Source organism: Rhinoraja longicauda, chromosome 17 (genome assembly GCF_053455715.1).
Source record: "Rhinoraja longicauda isolate Sanriku21f chromosome 17, sRhiLon1.1, whole genome shotgun sequence".
NCBI classification, from domain to species: domain Eukaryota; kingdom Metazoa; phylum Chordata; class Chondrichthyes; order Rajiformes; family Arhynchobatidae; genus Rhinoraja; species Rhinoraja longicauda.
In genome coordinates this window covers 32,029,570-32,052,581 of record NC_135969.1, presented here as the reverse complement: position 1 = coordinate 32,052,581, position 23,012 = coordinate 32,029,570, and the positions used below count along the sequence as shown (strand labels likewise).

At 42.0% G+C, this 23,012-nt stretch overlaps 1 protein-coding gene across 7 annotated transcripts in view; it reads right to left on the bottom strand.

Moving 5' to 3' along the window:
* Positions 1 to 23,012, bottom strand: part of chl1b (cell adhesion molecule L1-like b) — a 639,417-nt gene that overhangs the window by 38,727 nt on the left and 577,678 nt on the right. For all 7 annotated transcript variants that reach the window (XM_078414480.1, XM_078414482.1, XM_078414481.1 and 4 more), the window contains one exon: positions 796 to 978. In XM_078414480.1, coding sequence (XP_078270606.1) covers positions 796 to 978 — 183 coding nt within the window. The remainder of the gene's footprint in view (positions 1 to 795; positions 979 to 23,012) is intronic.

The following is a 23,012-nucleotide window of genomic DNA, read 5'->3' as shown; positions in this document are numbered from 1 at the left end:
AGTGCTCAGTCACTCCATCTCTGATGATAGATTGGAGTAGCTTTCCCATAGTTGGTATTAAATGATCTCCGGTCTGCGGTTACCAGGTTTCTGCTTCCCTTCTTAAATAATGAATTGACTTTTGCAATTTTCTAATCCAAAGACATAATTTCTGAGAGCTGTGAAAAATTGTGACTAATACATGTAAAATTTCTTCACATATTTCTTTTGAGCCCCTAGGGTCGAAACCTTATCCCGTCGATTTGTCTATGTTGAATTCTATTATTTTCATCATTACCATTCCTTTAAATATTAAATGCATGGAAATCCTCCATTATTTACTTGATGTTGGGTTGAACTAGTGGTGCTTTGTACTCTACCTCTATTAAGTAAGAGTACTTAGTACTCCATAATCTAAATGTGTTTTGCCATCAAGATTATGAGGCAATAAAGGCTGCCAAACTGTTCTAAAGAATAGAATAGATAAAGGAATTACATGTGTTTTCATAACTGCAGTTTTGAATTTAGAGTTTCATATGCCAGTTATAACTTGGTCATGTTTTATACATTTTAAATTAATTGCTACGTCTCTAATTTATCCATTTTCATTTGCCATTTCAATGAAATGTAGACCACGTAAAATGAATGAAACAAAAAGCATTTTTGATCAGGCCACAGAGAAGACATTGTTCTAATCAGCTGTTGGAAATTATATGTAAAGTTTAACACTTAGAGTCCGATGAAATATCAATAATATGATTACAAAGCAAGCATATTTTGCAGTAAGATCCCAATTTATAAACAAAATTTTCCTACCTCCTTCCGTAATCGTTGTTCCTTCTTCCGTAATAAGACTCCCAAGACCAGCTTTAGTGTAAGCTCCCAGGTGGAACATATACTTGCTGTTTGTGTCTAGGTCAGACACCACGACCTTGCTTGTGTCATGGTCCGTGATATTAATGGTATTCAAATCACCAAGTTCTCCTTCCGTGTCATTAACTGAAAAAGAAAACATTTCACAGCCTTAGCTATTACATAGTTCAGCAGTTCAGTTTTTATCTAGAAAATGTAAGGGTAAGAATTTCATGTGTTGCTTTCGAATGTAATTGGAGTAAATAAATGGCTATGGATAGACAGTGCCTTTGTTTGATGTTGTCCTGTTTCATCTTGTTCAATATGCATAATGGTTTTGTTACTGTGCATTTCCTCTCCTTTAATACACACCTTTCACTAAGGTAGTGAAGAATGCATTAATCTCGTTACCGTACGGCATCTTCTCTGTTCTTTTCTCAGCAATAGTCAGTACTGACTATAATGCAGTCCTACAGTATCTCAAATTGGGGTGAGTTGCATTTTAAATCCATTATCCAAAGTAACCAAATAATTTTCCAATTATGCAAATTCAGATAAATAAAATGACACCTTGACTCATCCATGCTTATGATTCAGCAAATGTTTCCTCACATTTCTGAAACAATCAGGTGAAAAGCTGCTGAAGCAAATACTGAACAGAAAGCTGGTATTTTCAGCTCTGTGACGCTCCATTAATTAGTGTATAATGAAGATCTAATATGAGAAGAGATAATGATCACTGTCCATGATGCTCAAATTGCATGATGGTGGCAAAAGTGATTGTTGCTGACATAAGGGAAATAAATAAATCCGCTGAAGTTGGTATTTATGGCACATCAACGTGTCCGTTTCTTCCCAATGTTGATAGTCGATTTGCTTTCAGACATTACACTTGCTGTCACTTCATACCATTGTTGTTACCATATCACAAGATGCAACAACAATGGTATAAAGTGACAGCAAATGCAATCTACTATTTTCCAAGGCACATTAATCCAGATAATGTGTAGGAAGGAACTGCAGATGCAAGTTCACACCAAAGGTAGACACAAAATGCTGGAATAACTCAGCGGGACAGGCAGCATCTCTGGAGAGAAGGAACGGGTGACGTTTTGGGTCGAGATGGATTGGGCAATGTCCATCACCCTCTCTAGCCTCCTTCATTCTAGTGTTCTCGAGTTACCAAACTTGGCCATGATGCAACTAGGCAGTTTACTCCCTAACATACACCTGTCGCAGTTCGATGGAGTATTCGGTGATGTGCATGAGATGTGCATGCCCAGGAACTTGATTCTGTTGACATTCTTCACCAATGAAGACAGGTTCAAGAACCCTCAGTTCATCCTTGCGAAAGTCAATGATCAGCTCCTTGGTCTTGTTAATAGTAAGAGCAACATTGTTGTTCTGCAAATCATTTAATCAGATTGACTCATCATTACACATTATTCCTCCATCAATGCTGGCAACATCAGCAAATGTAAAGATGGTGTTGGAGCTGTGCCTGGCTACAGAGTAGAGCAGCGGGTGACAACACCACCTTGAAGTGCCCATGTGCTGATAGCTAGCGGGCAGGGAATGTAGTTGCCTATTCACAATGATCGAGATCTGCCAATGAAGAAGTTGAGGATCCAACTGCGTAAAGATGAGCAGAGACCCAGTTCCCCGAGTTTGGTGATGAGTTTAGAGGGGATCTTGGTGTTGAACGCCAAGCTGTAGATGACGAAGACCAGCCTGACGAATAGGATCTTGTTATCCAAGTGAGTGGAGTGCCAGCAAGATTATGTCTACTATCGATCTGTTGTGGCAAAAGGCTGACTGGAGTGGGTCCAGATCCTTATCATGGCAGGAGTTGATGTGCGTCACAATAGACAATAGACAATAGGTGCAGCAGTAGGCCATTCGGCCCTTCGAGTAAGCACCACCATTCAATGTGATCATGGCTGATCATTTTCAATCAGTACCCCGTTCCTGCCTTCTCCCCAACAACTAACCTCTCAAAGCACTTCACAATGGACATGAGTTGATTTTAAAATCTAACATTAATTTTCAAATCTTCATTAAATTTCTTATCTACTCTACTCCCTGAAATATTGCCAGTATCTCACATTTCTTTTCACAACTACACAAATCTGATATCTTGGAGTATCTATCTTCCATGCTCTTTATGGATTTAATGTCATTTCTCTAATGGAACATGCAAAAATGCACAAAGTACCCAGAATGCGGCTTAACTATTGATTAATGCAAATGTATCATTACTTCCTTAATCTTGTATTCTACGACTACTTATAAATCATTGACGTGCTAAACCTCGCCCACAAATTAAGGTTGTTGGGTGGACTTCATTCTGATGGAATGCTCTCTCAAATCGCAGGGCATTCCCTAAAGACAAGGCAACCTTAAAAAGATCAACATCTGACTTTGAACATCCAGCAGACTGCCTCGCTTGCCGGCAGCAGAGAGTGATTAATGAAAATCTTTCGCCACACACACACACACACAACTACAGCAATCAGCAATGTGCAGCCTATAGATTGGAACAAGGCTCTCCAACACTGCACATGCAGCAATGAACAGAGGTGAACTATTAAACAACCCACTGGAGCAAGAGCCTCCATAACATCCACTTTCCTTGACGTTGACTGAAGCCAGTGCAAGGAACAATGTCTTGTTAATGAATGACCCATTTTGGCCTTTTGTGAAACGCCTTCCACTGCAGTAGACTCATCATTCACTTTGACGATATTAAGAAAGAGATGCGACAGTGAATTGAGCCAAATCTATGAATCCAGTAAATATCTTCTCTGTGCCTCTGAAGGCTCAATTTCCAGAATTAACTGCTCTTCTGTCCACATTGTTCCAGTGCGGCTATGGCACCCGTCCGACGACGTGGGAACGGAAAGGTGAATTACAATCCAGGCAAATATGATCCCCTTCATTCTAATCTGAACAATGATGTCGGGCATTGTTGGCAGTCCTTGCTAGCACCACACAGTCACCAATAAACTGTGCACTGATACTCTGTCCGGCTTTGTGAAATATACTCAGCAGACATCGCTAAAAATAGACGCAAAATGCTGGAGTAACTTAGTGGGACAGGCAGCATCTCTGGAGAGAAGGAATGGGTGATTTGGGTGAGTTGCCTTGCCACAAAGGACTGACATGAGATGTTGCTCTTCGTGATCATTAGAATCATACTGGAATTACGGTGAAAATGTTCAACCCTTCGAGCATTCACACCGCACACTTATCAAAATATATAAACTCATTGGTTGTGGGCATGAAAATTTGCATATCCTTTCAAAGCCAAAACAATTTGTAAGGTATTTCTTCGACACTTTAATGCTCCCTCTGCTCTACTACATGAAATTAGCAGCAGTGTGGAACAACGTTGTTGCTTGTTTCTGCAGTCCTATGAAATTAGGCCTTCCTTCGTTGACAGATAGTTTTCAATATCCTATCAAATACTGGCTAAGAATTGATTTGCGTGGTTCAATAACATGAGAAATAGAAATTTGTATGTGTTACACCATTTGTCAGGTGCAATAAAATATCAATTTAGTAGACGAACAACCTTTCCCTGAGCTGCTAATTTAATGGGGCCATTTTTTAGACATCTAAAGCAGCGTTAAGGCACTCTGCTGTATCAACAATAAAACTTGGATTCTGAATCAACAAAATGTCAAAATGATGCAGGAAACCTCAAGAAATTCCTGCAATCAAAGTCATTCGCTCCACTACACACTCACAGCAGCTGCAGTGTGGACTATCTACAAAATAGTCTCAGATCCTACCACTCTATGACACACAAAGGGCAATTTACAGCAGTCAATTAGCCTACAAATCTGTGCATCTTTGGGATGTGGGGATAAACTGGAGCATCCATGTGGTCACAGGAAGAACGTGCAAACTCCACACAGACAGCAGGAAACAGTGTTTCTCGTGCTATGAGGCAGTGGCACTACCAGGTGCACAACAGTGTGGCTTTTCCTACCCAAAATTACTTTGAGAGTACCTTCACCAGAATGACTGTAGCAGTTCAAGAAGGAAGCTCACCACCACCTTCTCTGTAATTGAAGATTTAGAGAATTAGAGATACAGCGCAGAAACAGGCCCTTTGGCCCACCGGGGCTGCGCCGCCCAACGATCCCCGCACACTAACACTATCCTACACCCACTAGGGACTATTTTTTTTAAACATTTGCCCAGCCAATTAACCTACATACCTGTACGTCTTTGGAGTGTGGGAGGAAACCGAAGATCTCGGAGAAAACCCACGCAGGTCACGAGGAGAACGTACAAACTCCGTACAGACGGCGCCCGTAGTCAGGATCGAACCTGGGTCTCCGGCGCTGCATTCGCCGTAAGGCAGCAACTCTACCGCTGCGCCACCGTGCCGCACTTGGTTGGGTGAAGGTTGGGTAATAAACTGTGACTTTGTCAAAATCACCATGTCTTGGAAAATGAATAAGTGAAAAAAGTACAGGATACAAAAATGAAACTCTGTATTTTAAGCAGAATTCGTTTTTTCACTAACAATGTCATTTTTTTCGCAATTGGTCGTTCTATTACAAACTGAGGTCGGAATCCAACTGCATAACATGAAGCAATTATTTGTTATGTGATTGTCAAGTGTCCCATAGTATTTGTTTTGACTGAATACAACCGTGTTATCTGATTTCTCCACACAAATTACAAAAAGAACGTATATCATGCTTCTTGCAATCTCAGAGTGTTCCAATTGATTTGTGGCCACATTCTGAAGAGCAGTCAATGTTCTGATGTACGAAAAGCAGCAATCAATTTGTACAGTGAAAAGTCAACAACAGTAATGGTGCAATTATAGACAACAGACAATAGACGATAGGTGCAGGAGTAGACCATTCGGCCCTTCGAGCCAGCACCGCCATTCACCGTGATCATGGCTGATCATGCACAATCAGTACCCTGTAACTGGCTTCTCCCCATATCCCTTGACTCCACTATCATTAAGAGCTCTATCTAACTCTCTCTTAAAAGCATCCAGAGAATTGGCCTCCACTGCCTTCTGAGGCAGAGAATTTCACAGCTTCACAACTCTCTATGAGTGGAAAAGTTTTTCCTCATTTCCATTCTAAATGGCCTATTCTTAAACTGTGGCCCCTGGTTCGGGACTCCCCCAACATCAGGAACATGTTTCCTGCCTCTAGCGTGTCCAATCCCTTAATAATCTTATATGTTTCAATAAGATTCCCTCTCATCCTTCTAAATTCCAGTATACAAGCCCAGTCGCTCCAGTCTTTCAACATACGACAGTCCCCTCATTCCGGGAATTAACCTCGTGAACCTAAGCTGCACTCCCTCAATAGCAAAAATGTCCTTCCTCAAGTTTGGAGATCAAAACTGCACACAATACTCCAGGTGCGGTCTCACTAGGACCCTGTACAACTGCAGAAGGACCTCTTTGCTCCTATACTCAACTACTAAATTGGCCAGATCTTCTGTTTTACTAGATGTTGATGAGAGGATAAATATTGGCCAGGGAGACTCCCCTGTTCTTTTTCACTGTGGTGTCATCGAGACTTTTACATTTTAGTGAGATGGCAGATGGAGCCTTGAATGAACAATTTAGCAGAAAGTGATCGACAAGATTGCATCTCTCCTTCAGGACCGGACTACCAGCTTTGAATTTGTATTTAAACTTATAGTGAGGATATTGAGGATATAGTGAGGATATACATAAACTTAAACTCATATTTGTCCCTATTTTTAGCTCTTTTCAAAAACACATTATTCTTCCTCTCAGAGCTCCACATTTGTGGATATAAAAACTCCAAATAAGCAATAGATGGAATTAACATGTATGTAAACTTTCTATTAGACATTGAATGCAAACTTACTTAAAGCAGGCACAAATTGCTGTAGAACTCAGTGCATCAGGCACTATCTCTGGAAAAAATGGATAGGTGACGTTCGGGCTGAAAAAGGATCGCAGACCAAAATGTCACCTATCTATGTTCTCCAGAGATGCTGCATGACCTGCTAAGTTATTCCAGCACTTTGTGTCTTTTTATGTAAACCAGCAACTGCAGTTTCTTGTCTCTACTTAAATCAGGCCCTGCCTAGCTCTTCATATTTATAAGTGATATATAATTATTATATTTACAAATGATATTATTTGTAAGTGATCAGCACTATTACCATATCAATTCCATAAGCGTAAGATGGGAAACATAATTTGAATTCAGCAACACATTATTTTAGACGTGAGTACCATTAAAATATTGGTGAACTTTTAACAGTTCCAATTGGCAGATTCCAGCAGTAATAATAGTCAGGTAAATAGCACCAATTTGATCCAGCAGAAATCACTTCATGGACATAGAATTGATAGGCAAGATCTGTTATGAAAGGAAACTGAAGATGTTCTTCAAAATATTACATTCCATGTGCATGCTTTAAAAGAAATTAAGAGTCAATTCAAAATACATCAAACACATGCCATATCTTGTACACTCATGAGTTCTAATCTGGTTTGATAAAGATCAATTTCTGTCCTTGAGTCACAGATAACACCAGGCAGAAAATCCTGTGGTGCAGTTTTAACAAATTCACAAATATCAGAAGGATTTTGGATGCCTGATTCATCACATTAACCGCAATTAATCTGAAGGCATGATGTTAAATCCATGCAAGAAATTTATTTGAGGCCTGAAGGTCCCTTGAATCAGAAATCCAATTATGATGCAATTACTTAAAAAAAACAGTTGAAAGATAAATCGATAACCAGCATTGAAGGGGAAAAAAAGCAACTAAACAGAAATTGAATGCTTTGAAAAGTAGAATTTTCACATCAAATCATGGATCCAACTGGTTAAAGAGGAATGGTTAAGAAGCAGCAGAGGGAAAAATGAAAGACACAACTATGAAACATGATGTGAAAAACTGGAGTTAGTTAAGAAACATATAAATGAAAGCATTCGTAACAGATCCGCAATTGAAAATCAGAAGTGGAGTAATATATTGCCTTGAAACAAAGAAACAAGTATTAAGTACTTCTGGGGCCTCTTAATAATCAAATGGCTGAGACACTGAATGATTAGAAACATAATGCTCGATCATTATAGTACAACTGTCTACATTATCGGAAAAAATGCTCAATTTTCATGAAAAGGTCTTGGCCCAATAATTGAAGGGGAGCAGGAGCTTCAGTTCCATGAGCATTAGTTACCATTTAATTTTGATAGTGGTTGCTCTTGCCTCAACTCTATTAAATTATCATTATAAACTTTGACTGTTTCAGGGCAACATGGGATACATTAAAAAGCTGTAGGATTGCATTGAAACAGCACAGAAATAGGCCTTCCAGCCCAACCAATCTATTCCATCTTTTATGTACTACTAGTCTCCTCCAATCTTTCCTCATTTAAATCCATCAGCAGATGTCATCCATTCTCTTGTCCCACATATGTTTAACCAAAGCACCTCTTTAAGTGTATCGATGCTAATTATTCCATCACGCCCCGTGGCATTGAGTTCCATATTTCTCATCAGTCTTCAAATGAAGACCCTTTTTGTTCCGCAGGCTTTCAAAATCCATATTCTATATTAGTCTTCAAATCCCATGGTCTATAAATTAATCTAGGTGTTACGAGTTGTGGGAGTGCAAGTTAAAGGCTTGCAGATGCTGGCCTTTAAGAATTACATTTTAAAGATGAAGATAAAGGTAGCTCAAATAGGACTCAAGAAAATTAAAGTAAAAGTAATGGAAGATTGGATGGAATGTGCACTTTGCTGGGAATGTCAGCAGAATGTCATCCCTACATTGTTTTGAATGAGGTGACTTGTTCAGATTTGACCACATCGGTTGGCCTGAAGTCACATGCAGTTGAGACCACTAAGAATAACAGATTTCAAACGTAAAGGATATAAGAAAATCAGATGGATTTTTATGACAGTCTAGTAGTTTCATGGCTACCATTACTGATACCAGCTTTCTGTTTAATTCCAGATTTACTCAATTACCTGAATCTAAATTCCCCAACAGTTCAAGTGTGATTAGTCAGTGTCTAAATCAATGATTCAGGTTTTTTGAATGCAAGTCCAGTAACGTAGCTATGACGCTCCTGAACCCTTATAATGCATGATTATTGACAGCTACAACTCTGTGCCATTAAAGCACAGGCTAAAGCATTGGAAAACCTTGGAAATAAGTACTCCTGTTTAAGTACTGTTGGGGGGAACAGCCTACCTGGGGGCAGCGACGGTGCCCGGGCCTCTGGCAAGGAGTCCGGCCCTGTTGCTCAGAAGGGTAGGGAAAGGAAGAGGAGAGCGATAGTAATAGGGGACTCTATAGTGAGGGGGTCAGATAGGCGATTCTGTGGACGCAGTCGGGAGACCCGGATGGTGGTTTGCCTCCCTGGTGCCGGTGTCCGGGATGTGTCTGAGCGTGTCCAGGATATCCTGAAAGGGGAAGGAGAGGAGCCAGAGGTCGTGGTACATATAGGTACCAACAATATAGGTAGGATAAGGGAAGAGGTCCTGAAAGGAGAATTTAGGGGGCTATGAAGAGAGTTAAAAAAAAGGACTTCCAAAACAATAATCTCAGGCTTACTGCCTGTGCCACGCGATAGTGAGAATAGGAATGGAGTGAGGTGGAGGATAAATACGTGGCTGAGGAACTGGTGCAGGGAGCAGGGATTCAAGTTTCTGGATCATTGGGACCTCTTCTGGGGGAAGTATGACCTGTACAAAAAGGACGGGTTGCATCTGAACCTGAGAGGAACCAATATCCTGGCGGGGAGATTTGCTAAGGTAATTGCGGAGACTTTAAACTAGTACGGTTGGGGGGAGGGACTCAAACACAGATAGCTAATAGGCAGTGTGTGAGGCAGGAGGCAGAAAAGGGAAACACTCAGACCCAATATGTAGGAGAGAAAGAAGTGAAAAGAAATAAACTGAGAATAAGAAATGATGGGTCCCTTAAATGTGTATATTTTAATGCTAGGAGCATTGTAAGAAAGGTGGATGAGCTTAGAGCCTGGATTGACATCTGGAAGTATGATGTTGTGGCGATCAGTGAAACATGGTTGCAGGAGGGTTGCGATTGGCAATTAAATATTCCAGGATTTCATTGTTTCAGATGTGATAGAATCGGAGGGGCAAGAGTTGGGGGTGTTGCATTGCTTGTCAGGGAGGATATCACAGCAGTGCTTTGGCAGGACAGACTAGAAGGCTCGATTAGGGAGGCTGTTTGGGTGGAACTCAGAAATGAGAAAGGCTTAGCAACACTTTAGGGGTGTATTATAGACCGCCAAATAGGGAACGAGAATTGGAAGAGCAAATATGTAAGGAGATAGCAGATATTAGTAGTAAGCACAGAGTGGTGATTGTGGGTGATTTCAATTTTCCGTATATAGACTGGGAATCACATTCTGTTAAAGGGCTGGATGGTTTGGAGTTTGTAAAATGTGTGCAGGATAGTTTTTTGCAGCAATACGTAGAGGTGCCTACCAGAGAAGGGGCAGTGTTGGACCTCCTGTTAGGAAATGAGATGGGTCAGGTGACGGAGGTATGTGTTGAGGAGCACTTTGGGTCTAGTGATCACAATGCCATTAGTTTCAATATCATTATGGAGAAGGTCAAATCTGGACCAAGGGTTGAGATTTTGGATTGGAGAAATCTAATTTTGAGGAGATGAGAAAGGATTTAAAAGGAGTGAAATGGAAATTTTTGTTTTATGAAAAGGATATAATAGAGAAATGGAGGATATTTAAAGGTGAAATTTTGAGAGTACAGAGTCTTTATGTCCCTGTTCGGTGGAAAGGAAAGAATAATAATTTGAAAGAGCCGTGGTTTTCCAGGGAAATTGGACACTTGGTTCGGAAAAAGAGGGAGATATACAATAAATATAAGCAGCAGGGAGTAAATGAGGTTCTTGAGGAATATAAAGAATGTAAAAGGAATCTTAAGAAGGAAATTAGAAAAGCGAAAAAAAGATATGAGGCTGCTTTGGCAAGTAATGTAAAAGTAAACCCCAAGGGGTTCTACAGATATGTCAATAGCAAAAGGATAGTGAGGGATAAAATTGGTCCATTAGAGAGTCAGAGTGGACAGCTATGTGCTGAGCCGGAAGAAATGGGGGAGATATTAAACAATTTCTTTTCTTCGGTATTTACCGAGGAGAAGGATATTGAATTATGTGAGGTAAGCGAAACAAGTAGAGTAGTGATGGAAATTAGGAGGATTAAAGAAGAGGAGGTACGGACACTTTTGAAAAATATAAAAGTGGATAAGTCTCCAGGTCCTGTTAGGATATTCCCTAGGACATTGAGGGAAGTTAGTGCAGAAATAGCAGGGGCTATGACGGAAATATTTCAAACGTCATTAGAAACGGGGATGGTGCCGGAAGATTGGCGCATTGCGCATGTTGTGCCTTTGTTTAAAGAGGTTCTAAAAGTAAACCTAGCAATTATAGACCTATTAGTTTGACGTCTGTGGTGGGAAAATTAATGGAAAAGATACTTAGGGACAATATATATAATTATTTGGATAATCAAGGCCTGATTAGAAACAGTCAACATGGATTTGTGCCTGGAAGGTCATGTTTGACCTTCTGCGATTTCTCTTCGAGGTATGTCCACTTTGAAGAAGTTCTCCTCCTCTCTTCGACGAGAGTTCAGTAACATGCTCTCTCGCTGCTCCCCCTCTGTGATTTCTCCTGCCCTCCTAACCCGGTTCCCAGGCCCCCACTCCCTCATTTTCACCATGGACAAGCCCACCGACTCGCACAGCTATCTGGACTACACTTCTTCCCACCCGGTCCCCTGCAAAAAGTCTATCCCCTACTCCCAATTCCTCCGTCTACGCCGCATCTGTGCCCGGGATGAGGTGTTTCAGACTAGGGCTTCCGAGATGTCCTCGTTTTTCAGAAAACGGGGCTTCCCCTCCTCCATTATAGATGAGGCTCTCACTAGGGTCTCTTCTACATCCCGCAGCTCCGCTCTTGCTCCCCATCCCCCCACTCGCAACAAGGACAGGATCCCCCTCGTTCTCACCTTCCACCCCACCAGCCAGCGGATCCAACATATCATCCACCAACATTTCCGTCACCTACAACAGGACCCCACCACTGGCCATATCTTCCCATCCCCTCCCCTCTCTGCATTCCGCAGAGACCGTTCCCTCCGCAACTCCCTGGTCCACTCGTCCCTTCCTACCCAAACCACCCTAACCCCGGGCACTTTCCCTTGCAACCGCACGAGATGCAACACCTGTCCCTTTACCTCCCCCCTCAACTCCATCAAAGGACCCAAACATTCTTTCCAGGTGAGACAGAGGTTCACCTGCACCTCCTCCAACCTCATCTATTGCATCCGCTGCTCTAGATGTCAACTCATCTATATCGGCGAAACCAAGCGCAGGCTCGGCGATCGCTTCGCTGAACACCTGCGCTCGGTCCGCATTAACGCCACTGATCTCCCGGTGGCCCAGCACTTCAACTCCCCCTCCCATTCCCAGTCTGACCTCTCTGTCATGGGCCTCCTCCAGTGCCATAGTGAGGCCCGCCGGAAATTGGAGGAGCAGCACCTCATATTTCGCCTGGGCAGTTTGCGGCCCGGTGGTATGAACGTTGACTTCTCCAACTTCAGATAGCTCCTCTGTCCCTCCCTTCCCCTCCTCCTTCCCAGATCTCCCTCTATCTTCCTGTCTCCACCTATATCCTTCCTTTGTCCCACCCCCGACATCAGTCTGAAGAAGGGTCTCGACCCGAAACGTCACCCATTCCTTCTCTCCCGAGATGCTGCCTGACCTGCTGAGTTACTCCAGCATTTTGTGAATAAATCGATTTGTACCAGCATCTGCAGTTATTTTCTTATAGGTCATGTTTGACTAATCTTCTTGAATTTTTTGAAGAGGTTACCAGGGAAATTGATAAGGGCAAGGCTGTGGATGTTGTCTATATGGACTTCAGTAAGGCATTTGACAAGGTTCCACATGGAAGGTTGATTAAGAAGGTTAAATCGTTGGGTATTAATAGTGAGGTTGCAAGATGGATTCAACAATGGCTGAATGGGAGATACCAGAGGGTAACGGTTGACAATTGTATGTCAGATTGGAGGCCAGTGTCTAGTGGAGTACCCCAAGGATCTGTGTTGGGTCCACTGTTGTTTGTTATTTACATTAATGATCTGGATGATGGTGTGGCAAATTGGATTAGTAAATATGCAGATGATACTAAGATAGGTGGAGTAGTTGATAGTGAGGTAGATTTTCAAAGTCTACAGAGAGACTTGGGCCTTTTGGAAGGGTGGGCTGAAAGATGGCAGATGGAGTTTAATGCTGATAAGTGTGAGGTGCTGCATTTTGGTAGGACAAATCAAAATAGGACGTACAGGGTAAATGGTAGGGAATTGAGGAATGCAGTGGAACAAAGGGATCTGGGAATAACTGTGCATTGTTCCCTGAAGGTGGAATCTCATGTGGATAGGGTGGTGAAGAAGGCGTTTGGTATGCTTGCCTTTATAAATCAGAGCATCGAGTATAGAAGTTGGGATGTAATGTTAAAATTGTACAGGGCATTGGTGAGGCCGAATCTGGAGTATGGTGTGCAGTTCTGGTCGCCAAATTATAGGAAGGATGTCGACAAAATGGAGAGGGTACAGAGGAGATTTACTAGAATGTTGCCTGGGTTTCAGCACTTAGGCTACAGAGAGAGGTTGAACAGGTTGGGTCTTTATTCTTTGGAGCGTAGAAGGTTGAGGGGGGACTTGATAGAGGTTTTTAAAATTTTGAGAGGGACGGACAGAGTTGACGTGGGTAGGCTTTTCCCTTTGAGAGTGGGGAAGATTCCAACAAGGGGACATAGCTTCAGAATTGAGGGACAAAGGTTTAGGGGTAACATGAGGGGGAACTTCTTTACTCAGAGGGTTGTGGCTGTATGGAATGGGCTTCCGGTGGAAGTGGTGGAGGCTGGCTCGATTTTATTATTTAAGAGTAAATTGGATAGGTATATGGATAAGAGGGGATTAGAGGGTTATGGTCTGAGTGCAGGTAGATGAGACTAGGTCAGGGAGAATGGTCGGCGTGGACTGGTAGGGCCGGACAGGCCTGTTTCCATGCTGTAGTTGTTATATATGTTATGTTATATGTTATGTTATATTAGTAGTAAGCACAGAGTAGTGATTGTGGGTGATTTCAATTTTCCGTATATAGACTGGGAATCACATTCTGTTAAAGGGCTGGATGGTTTGGAGTTTGTAAAATGTGTGCAGGATAGTTTTTTGCAGCAATACGTAGAGATACCTACCAGAGAAGGGGCAGTGTTGGACCTCCTGTTAGGAAATGAGACGGGTCAGGTGACGGAGGTATGTGTTGAGGAGCACTTTGGGTCTAGTGATCACAATGCCATTAGTTTCAATATAATTATGGAGAAGGTCAAATCTGGACCAAGGGTTGAGATTTTGGATTGGAGAAAGGCTAATTTTGAGGAGATGAGAAAGGATTTAAAAGGAGTGAAATGGAACTTTTTGTTTTATGAAAAGGATATAATAGAGAAATGGAGGATATTTAAAGGTGAAATTTTGAGAGTACAGAGTCTTCATGTCCCTGTTCGGTGGAAAGGAAAGAATAATAATTTGAAAGAGCCGTGGTTTTCCAGGGAAATTGGACACGGTTCGGAAAAAGAGGGAGATATACAATAAATATAAGCGGCAGGGAGTCAATGAGGTTCTTGAGGAATATAAAGAATGTAAAAGGAATCTTAAGAAGGAAATTAGAAAAGCGAAAAAAAGATATGAGGCTGCTTTGGCAAGTAATGTAAAAGTAAATTCCAAGGGGTTCTACAGCAAAAGGATAGCGAGGGATAAAATTGGTCCATTAGAGAGTCAGAGTGGACAGCTATGTGCTGAGCCGGAAGAAATGGGGGAGATATTAAACAATTTCTTTTCTTCGGTATTCACCGAGGAGAATGATATTGAATTATGTGAGGTAAGCGAAACAAGTAGAGTAGTGATGGAAATTATGAGGATTAAAGAAGAGGAGGTCCGGACACTTTTGAAAAATATAAAAGTGGATAAGTCTCCAGGTCCTGATAGGATATTCCCTAGGACATTGAGGGAAGTTAGTGCAGAAATAGCAGGGGCTATGACGGAAATATTTCAAACGTCATTAGAAACGGGGATGTTGCCAGAAGATTGGCGAATAGCGCATGTTGTGCCTTTGTTTTAAAAAGGTTCTAAAAGTAAACCTAGCAATTATAGACCTGTTAGTTTGACGTCTGTGGTGGGAAAATTAATGGAAAAGATACTTAGGGACAATATATATAATTATTTGGATAAACAAGGCCTGATTAGAAACAGTCAACATGGATTTGTGCCTGGAAGGTCATGTTTGACTAATCTTCTTGAATTTTTTGAAGAGGTTACCAGGGAAATTGATAAGGGCAAGGCTGTGGATGTTGTCTATATGGACTTCAGTAAGGCATTTGACAAGGTTCCACATGGAAGGTTGATTAAGAAGGTTAAATCGTTGGGTATTAATAGTGAGGTTGCAAGATGGATTCAACAATGGCTGAATGGGAGATACCAGAGGGTAATGGTTGACAATTGTATGTCAGGTTGGAGGCCAGTGTCTAGTGGAGTACCCCAAGGATCTGTGTTGGGTCCACTGTTGTTTGTCATTTACATTAATGATCTGGATGATGGTGTGGCAAATTGGATTAGTAAATATGCAGATGATACTAAGATAGGTGGTGTAGTTAATAATGAAGTAGAGTTTCAAAGTCTACAGAGAGACTTGGGCCTTTTGGAAGGGTGGGCTGAAAGATGGCAGATGGAGTTTAATGCTGATAAGTGTGAGGTGCTGCATTTTGTTAGGACAAATCAAAATAGGACGTACAGGGTAAATGGTAGGGAATTGAGGAATGCAGTGGAACAGAGGGATCTGGGAATAACTGTGCATTGTTCCCTGAAGGTGGAATCTCATGTGGATAGGGTGGTGAAGAAGGCATTTGGTATGCTTGCCTTTATAAATCAGAGCATCGAGTATAGAAGTTGGGATGTAATGTTAAAATTGTATAGGGCATTGGTGAGGCCGAATCTGGAGTATGGTGTGCAGTTCTGGTCGCCAAATTATAGGAAGGATGTCGACAAAATGGAGAGGGTACAGAGGAGATTTACTAGAATGTTGCCTGGGTTTCAGCACTTAAGCTACAGAGAGAGGTTGAGCAGGTTGGGTCTTTATTCTTTGGAGCGTAGAAGGTTGAGAGGGGACTTGATAGAGGTTTTTAAAATTTTGAGAGGGACGGACAGAGTTGACGTGGGTAGGCTTTTCCCTTTGAGAGTGGGGAAGATTCCAACAAGGGGACATAGCTTCAGAATTGAGGGACAAAAGTTTAGGGGTAACATGAGGGGTAACTTCTTTACTCAGAGGGTGGTGGCTGTATGGAATGGGCTTCCGGTGGAAGTGGTGGAGGCAGGCTCGATTTTATTATTTAAGAGTAAATTGGATAGGTATATGGATAGGAGGGGATTAGAGGGTTATGGTCTGAGTGCAGGTAGATGAGACTAGGTCAGGGAGAGTGGTCGGCGTGGACTGGTAGGGCCGAACGGGCCTATTTCCGTGCTGTAGTTGTTATATGGTTATATGGTTATAAAACATGCCATGAAAAAGCTTAATAAAACTAGTTGGAGAAAAGTAACTTTAAAGGCTGTAAAACAGACAAGGGTGGAAGAACTGATCAAGTCGGGCAACATCTATAGAGAGAAATGGAGTTCAGATCAGGATTTCATCAGAATTGGAAGAGTGGGAAAAAAACAAGCCATTTTTAAGCCTGACCCTAAACTCTAACCCTAAACCCTGATGCATTGGATTTCAATGTCCATGGTAATGTGTATGGTATCAGAGGCACTGTCAGGGAGAACACTTCATGTGCCATGTTACCTATCTTCAACAGAGGTGGCATGTTGCTGTGCCAGTGAATTGGGAAAGTAGTCAAGGTATTCTGCTACCGTGTAGGGTTCACTGCTCCAGTCAATGGTCATTCCTGAAGATATTTCTCCAGGTACAGTTTGTGTCTGAGTGTTCATTTTGGAAAGGATACAGAAATGGGAGAAAGGTGGAGGGGAGAATCGTGTCAGTCACAGGGTGCAGCCCAAAGTTGTTGAGGTAACAATTACTTTAATTTTCAGCAGTTGGAGACATAAGAGAAAAGAAACAAAGGAATAAATTGAAAAATGAAATAGCAACATAGTTCTGCAGTTTTTAAAATTTATTAGGTTTATAGGATTCAGCAAGAATATAAATGCATAAGAGAAAATACTATAACTATATACTATGTTAATTGAAATGATAAGCCTAACCAGTTGTTTGAGGATACAATAACATTTGTAAAGGATACAATAACAGTTGTAATCTGTTATCTCTCCTTTCAGAGGAAATTTGATGAAGTCTTTCACAAGAGACTTATGATTTATGTGAAAGCACTGGGTATAAAGGAAGCTGCCTCAAATATAACAATGAACCAATTTACAAAAGGAAACGACTGTAATAATAAAGATAGTTCAAAGCAGGCTACTGTGTCAAATTGAGTACTTCAAGGATCACAAAAGTCCATTCATTAATTTTAGGTAAAGAAAATCTTCAATGCTTCCTGACAGCTTCACTTCCTAAAGTCCAAAGTATGTACTGGTGTGCGTACAATAAATGCTGGAGTAGTTCAGTGGGTCAGGCAGCATCTCCGGAGAAATGCTGATGTTTCGGGTCAGGGGCCTTCTTTAGAACCAAAAGTCATCTATCCATTTTCTCCAGAGATGCTGCCTGACCTGCTGAGTTACTCCATCATTTCGTGACTATCTTTAGTATAAACGAGCATCTGCAGTTCAAGTCAAGTCAAGTCAAGTCAAATTTATTTGTCACATACACATACTCGATGTGCAGTGAAATGAAAGTGGCAATGCCTGCGGGTTGTGCACAAAAAGTTCCTTGATATTACATGGTTATAGTGTGTATTTGGTGAAAAAACAAGCTTAACTCTTAATTGTCATAAAAATGGGCAACATTAAGTTCCACTGGACTTTGTGTTCTCATGTGAGCTCTGTCCCTTACTCTATATTTATTATGAAGAGCAACATAACTGAACAATAACTTCTTCCATTCTCTACCAAGGGACTTCTTCAGCGTTTCCCTGATCACCTTCACTGCCAGTAAGAAAGGCAAGAGAACATAACTCTTCAAAGACTAGAGGGCATAATGTTAAAGAGGGAGGGGCAAAGTGTAAAGGAGATGAGCGGGGCATTTTTTGTTTACACAGAGTGTGGTGGATGCCTGGTATACTCTGCTCGGGATGGTGGTGAAGGCATTTAAGAGGCTTTTAGATACGCATACTGACAGGCAGAAAATAGAGGAATATGGATTATGCATAGGCAGATGAGGTTAGTTTATGTTGGCATTATGTTAGGCATAGACATTGTGGGTCAAAGGACCTATTACTATGCTGTACTTTTTCTATGTTCTATGTTCTCAGTTCTAAATATTCCCGATGCCTGATACTATAAATACCATTCACTCTGGCTAGGTTATTGGTCTGGTATTTCATTAGTAGCACGTACTAGGTATTGACCTGGAGACAGGAGTTTGAATAAGAACCACTGAGCCTCTTGAGCCTGTTCTATCGTTCAATAAGATCATGGCTTATCTTTGACTTCACTGCCACATTCTTGCATTAATCTCAGATTCCTTGATGTGCTTAGTATCAAAGAGTCCTGTGATTTCTGTCTTGAATGTCGTCACTGACTGAACCTTGAGAGTTTATCAGTCTATAGAAATTCATAGTTGCTGAGGTTAGTACCGTGTGGTGTTCAGGGGGCAAAAGGCTGATTGGGAAGAAGCCATCCTTAAACCTGGTTTCTCATTAAAGTGGGTCGACAAATCTACTGAGCTACCATTATTGACTTGGTCAGCCTCTCCAACTCAGCTGTAAGTTGCTCCTTGGAGTCATAGAGACTTATAGACAGGTCCATCCTAGAAATAAGCCCTTTCAGTCCATGCCGACCATGATGCCAAGCTACACTAATCCCATATACCCACATTAGGTCCATATTCCTCAACATCTTTCATAACCAAGTACTTGCCCAAATACATGTTAAACATTGTAATGTATCTGCTTCCAATACCTACTCTGGCTGATCATTTCAGATATTTACCATCCTTTGTTTGGAAAAATGCCTCACAGATCTCCTTTAAATGTCTCTCCACTTAGCTTAAACGTGTGCCATTGAGTCCCAGACTGCTCTGGCCTGGGAAAATGATTCTGACTGCCTATCCTATTGATGCCTCTCATAATGTTATAAACGCCTTGACATCGCCCATCAACCTTCTACTTCCCAGTGTGAATAAATCTAGCCTGTCCAATATCTCCTTAGAACTGTAGCCTTTCATGCAAGGAAATTTATTTTTGCCCACTCTCTCTATTACCACCACATCTTCCTAGAAGTGAGCAGAACTGAACATAAAGTGTGGTTTAAACATTTTATACAAACACAACAAAGCATCCCAACTATTTGACTCAATACCTCAGCCTATGATACAAAAATACCAAGTGCCTTTTTTCACCACCCTATCCACCCATGTTGCAACTTGCAGAGAGCCATTTACTAGCACCTTAACCTCTCTCTCATCAACACTAAAGATTCTTGCCATTTAGTCTGTATGTCCTGCAGGAATTTGACTTTCCAAAGTGCTTCACTTCACACTTGTCTCCATCTACCACTGGTCCATCCAATTTTCCGGATGATAAGTGTCCATCTACGACTCCACCAATTTTTTTGGCATCTACAAATATTCTCAACTAAGTCATTGTAGGAAAGTAACTGCAGATGCTGGTACAAATTGAAGGTATCACAAAATGCTGGAGTAACTCAGCGGGTCAGGCAGCATCTCTGGAGAGAAGGAATGGGTGACGTTTCGGGTCGAGACCCTTCTTCAGACTGGACGTCAGTCTGAAGAAGGGTCTCGACCCGAAACGTCACCCATTCCTTCTCTCCAGAGATGCTGCCTGACCCGCTGAGTTACTCCAGCATTTTGTGATACCTTCATCTAAGTCATTTATACATATTACAAACAGCAAAAGGCCCACACTAATCCTTGTGGTACAGCATTTGTTACAGAATTCTAATCAGAAAAACACTGATCCACCACAACTCTGCCTCCTTTCACCCAGGCAATTTTGGATCCAGCTAGCCAATACACCTCAGATACCTCGTGCCTTATCCTTTTGGACCAGTTCCTGGAGAGGCAGCGCACCGTTCCCTCAAGGGGGGTAATTCCTGATACTTTTCTCTCATCCAGGTCCAGTTGCTCTTTGCCTTCTAATATTTGCTCTTCCAACATATCCATCTGCAATTGTGTTTCTGAATGACATAGCTGAAGTGATTGCTTTAGTTGAAGCAATCTCCTTGATCCCAGCACGATGGACCTATCTTTGTCCTATCCGCTGTACTCCAATGATCCAAGTATGGATAGGTCTTCTTTCTCATCTATTATATTCACACCACTATGGCAAAGGCAAGCAATTAAGTGAAGATGGCATAAAAGCATAGCAGCAGTAGTGGTGACTTTGAACCTACTAGACTGACACAAACATGCACAGGTTCCTACGAAATGCCAAAGGGCCAAAAATCTGATGCCGACCCACAGGAATCTCAGTTGACTCCTAATAGCTCTCTGGAATGGGTGAATAACCATTCACTTTGCTGACAATGAGCAGTAAATGCTAGCCTCGCCAGAAATGCACACATCTTGTGAGTGAATAAATAAAATAAATTGCTGCAATATGATCATTTCTCATTCGTTGTTCTGAGAATGGAAATACAAGCAGTTGCAATTGCTATTTAGTGTTATAGTGACTCTGGGAGAACAATTGCTTAGGATCATAAAGTTCTTGTTTTCAGGTTGGCACTGTCATTTAGAAAGCTCTCCATGTGCACACCATTGCACAGACAAAAACATGAATCTCTGAATGACAAGGGAAAAGGCATGAACATAAATCACCTCCTTGTTCGAGTGGTTAAACTCTTATGGGAGATTTGATCTATCCAGTACTTGTGTGAAATGAATGTTACCTACCACATATCAGCCCCTGCTTGAATGCTGTCCACATAATATCGAATAGAGACATGGACTGCTTCATTATGTGAGGTGTTGCAAATGGAACTGAACAAAGTAAAGTGATCAGCAAATATCCTTATGATTGAAGACACGGAGTGCTGGAGTAGCTTAGTGGGTCTGGCAGTATCTCAGGAGAACATACATAGGCAGCCTTTCATGTCAGGACTCCTCTTAAGACCCAAAATATTGCCCATCCATGCTATCCAGAAATTCTGCCTGAACCGCTGATCTACTCCAGCACTCTGTTTCTTCCGTTTGTAAACCAGCGTCCACAGTTCTTTGTTTCTACAACCTCAGGATGGAGATAATTGATGAAGCAAAGGTGATTGGATTTCAGACCATGGTTTGTGAAGCACGGTGCTGGGGTGATTGCTTTCTAACAAACTACATGTTAATTATGATTCCATTAATTAGGACTTCCTGTTTCCACACGGTCAAATACTGTGTAGAAAGGAACTGCAGATGCTGGTTTACACCGAGGATAGACACAAAATGCTGGAGTAACTCAGTGGGACAGGCAGCATCTCTGGATGGAAGGAATGGGTGACGTTTCGGGTCAAGACCATTCTTCGGACTGAGAGTCAGGGGAGATGGAGGTGAGAGATGTGGAAGTGTAAAGTGTGAAAATGACCGATCAAAGCAGATGTTGATCAAGGAAATGTGGAATGGTTTGTTGATAACTGAGGGGAAGGTGACAACGAGGCACACAATCAGTAAAATTAATCAGGAGCACAGTAAAACTTGTCAGCGAACTAGGGTGGGGGAGGGACAGAGAGAAAGGGAATGCAAGGGTTATTCGCCCGCGCCCCCGCCCCGGGGCTGTCACAACGGGAACCCAACAGGTCCACGGGTCGTGATTCATTCAAATTGTTGCGCGATCATATACCGTTTCGGCTGCTTTCTGCCCAACCAATTGTTCAATCGCTTTTGATTGCAACATGCACCTTAATTTAGTTCAACAAAGAAACTGACAAGTTACGAAAGAACCTTTAGTAACAACGGGAACCCAATTGGTCCATGAGTCATCTGGTAATAACTAAAACCAAGTAGTCGAGACCAAACCCAAACTGTGCAACACTAAAAAGATGATAGGTGAGTGATGGCTGGTGACATTATCGAGTAGATTGTTGGGACACCTGAAATGGACACTGACAGATTCAGGGACGGTTTCTTCCCAGCTGTGACCAGGCAACTGAATCATCCTACCACAACCAAAGAGCAGTCCTGAACAACTGTCTCCTTCTATGGTGACCCTCGGCCTATTCTCAATCAGACTTTACTGGCTTTACCTTGCACTAAATGTTATTCCCTTATCATGTATCTATACACTGTAAATATCTTGATTGTAATAATTTATTGTCTTTCTTTTGACTGCATAAGCACTCAAAAGCTTTTCACTGTACCTCGGTACACGTGACAATAAACTAAACTGAACTGACATTTTAAAATTTGTCTAGCAATTTGCAGATCAGGCACATCTGGGAAAATCTCCGCGATATCTCCACGACATATTGATTTTGAAATTGTCCTGGATGAGCTGAGTTTGAAGCACGGAAACTTCAAGAAAACAAGTCCTACTACGATATGATAAAACTTTGTTCATCCCCGGGGGGAAATTGGTTTGCCGACAGTCACAACACACAAGGTACACAAAAACTTGAAATTAAAAGTGAAAACAAAAAGAAAAAGACAAGCGCCTGTTGGCTGGCTGCCGTGTGCACAACGCCTTCACCGGAACAAATGAACAGACAAACAAACGAACGCAGACTTAACCCCTGGACAGAGGATTCTAAACTAGAGTGCCCTCCCCTCCCCCACACCGGGTTCCCCTTTGTTCTCCCACCGTCCCTCACAGCGGTCCCCGTTGTCTCCCCCTCCCCCCTCATGCTCATGGACCGTGAGGCCCCACCACCACCGAGGCTCCTAGACACAAAATGCTGGAGTAACTCAGCGGGACAGGCAGCATCACTGGGGAGAAGGAATGGGCGACGTTTCAGGTCTCGACCCGAAACGTCACCCATTCCTTCTCTCCAGGG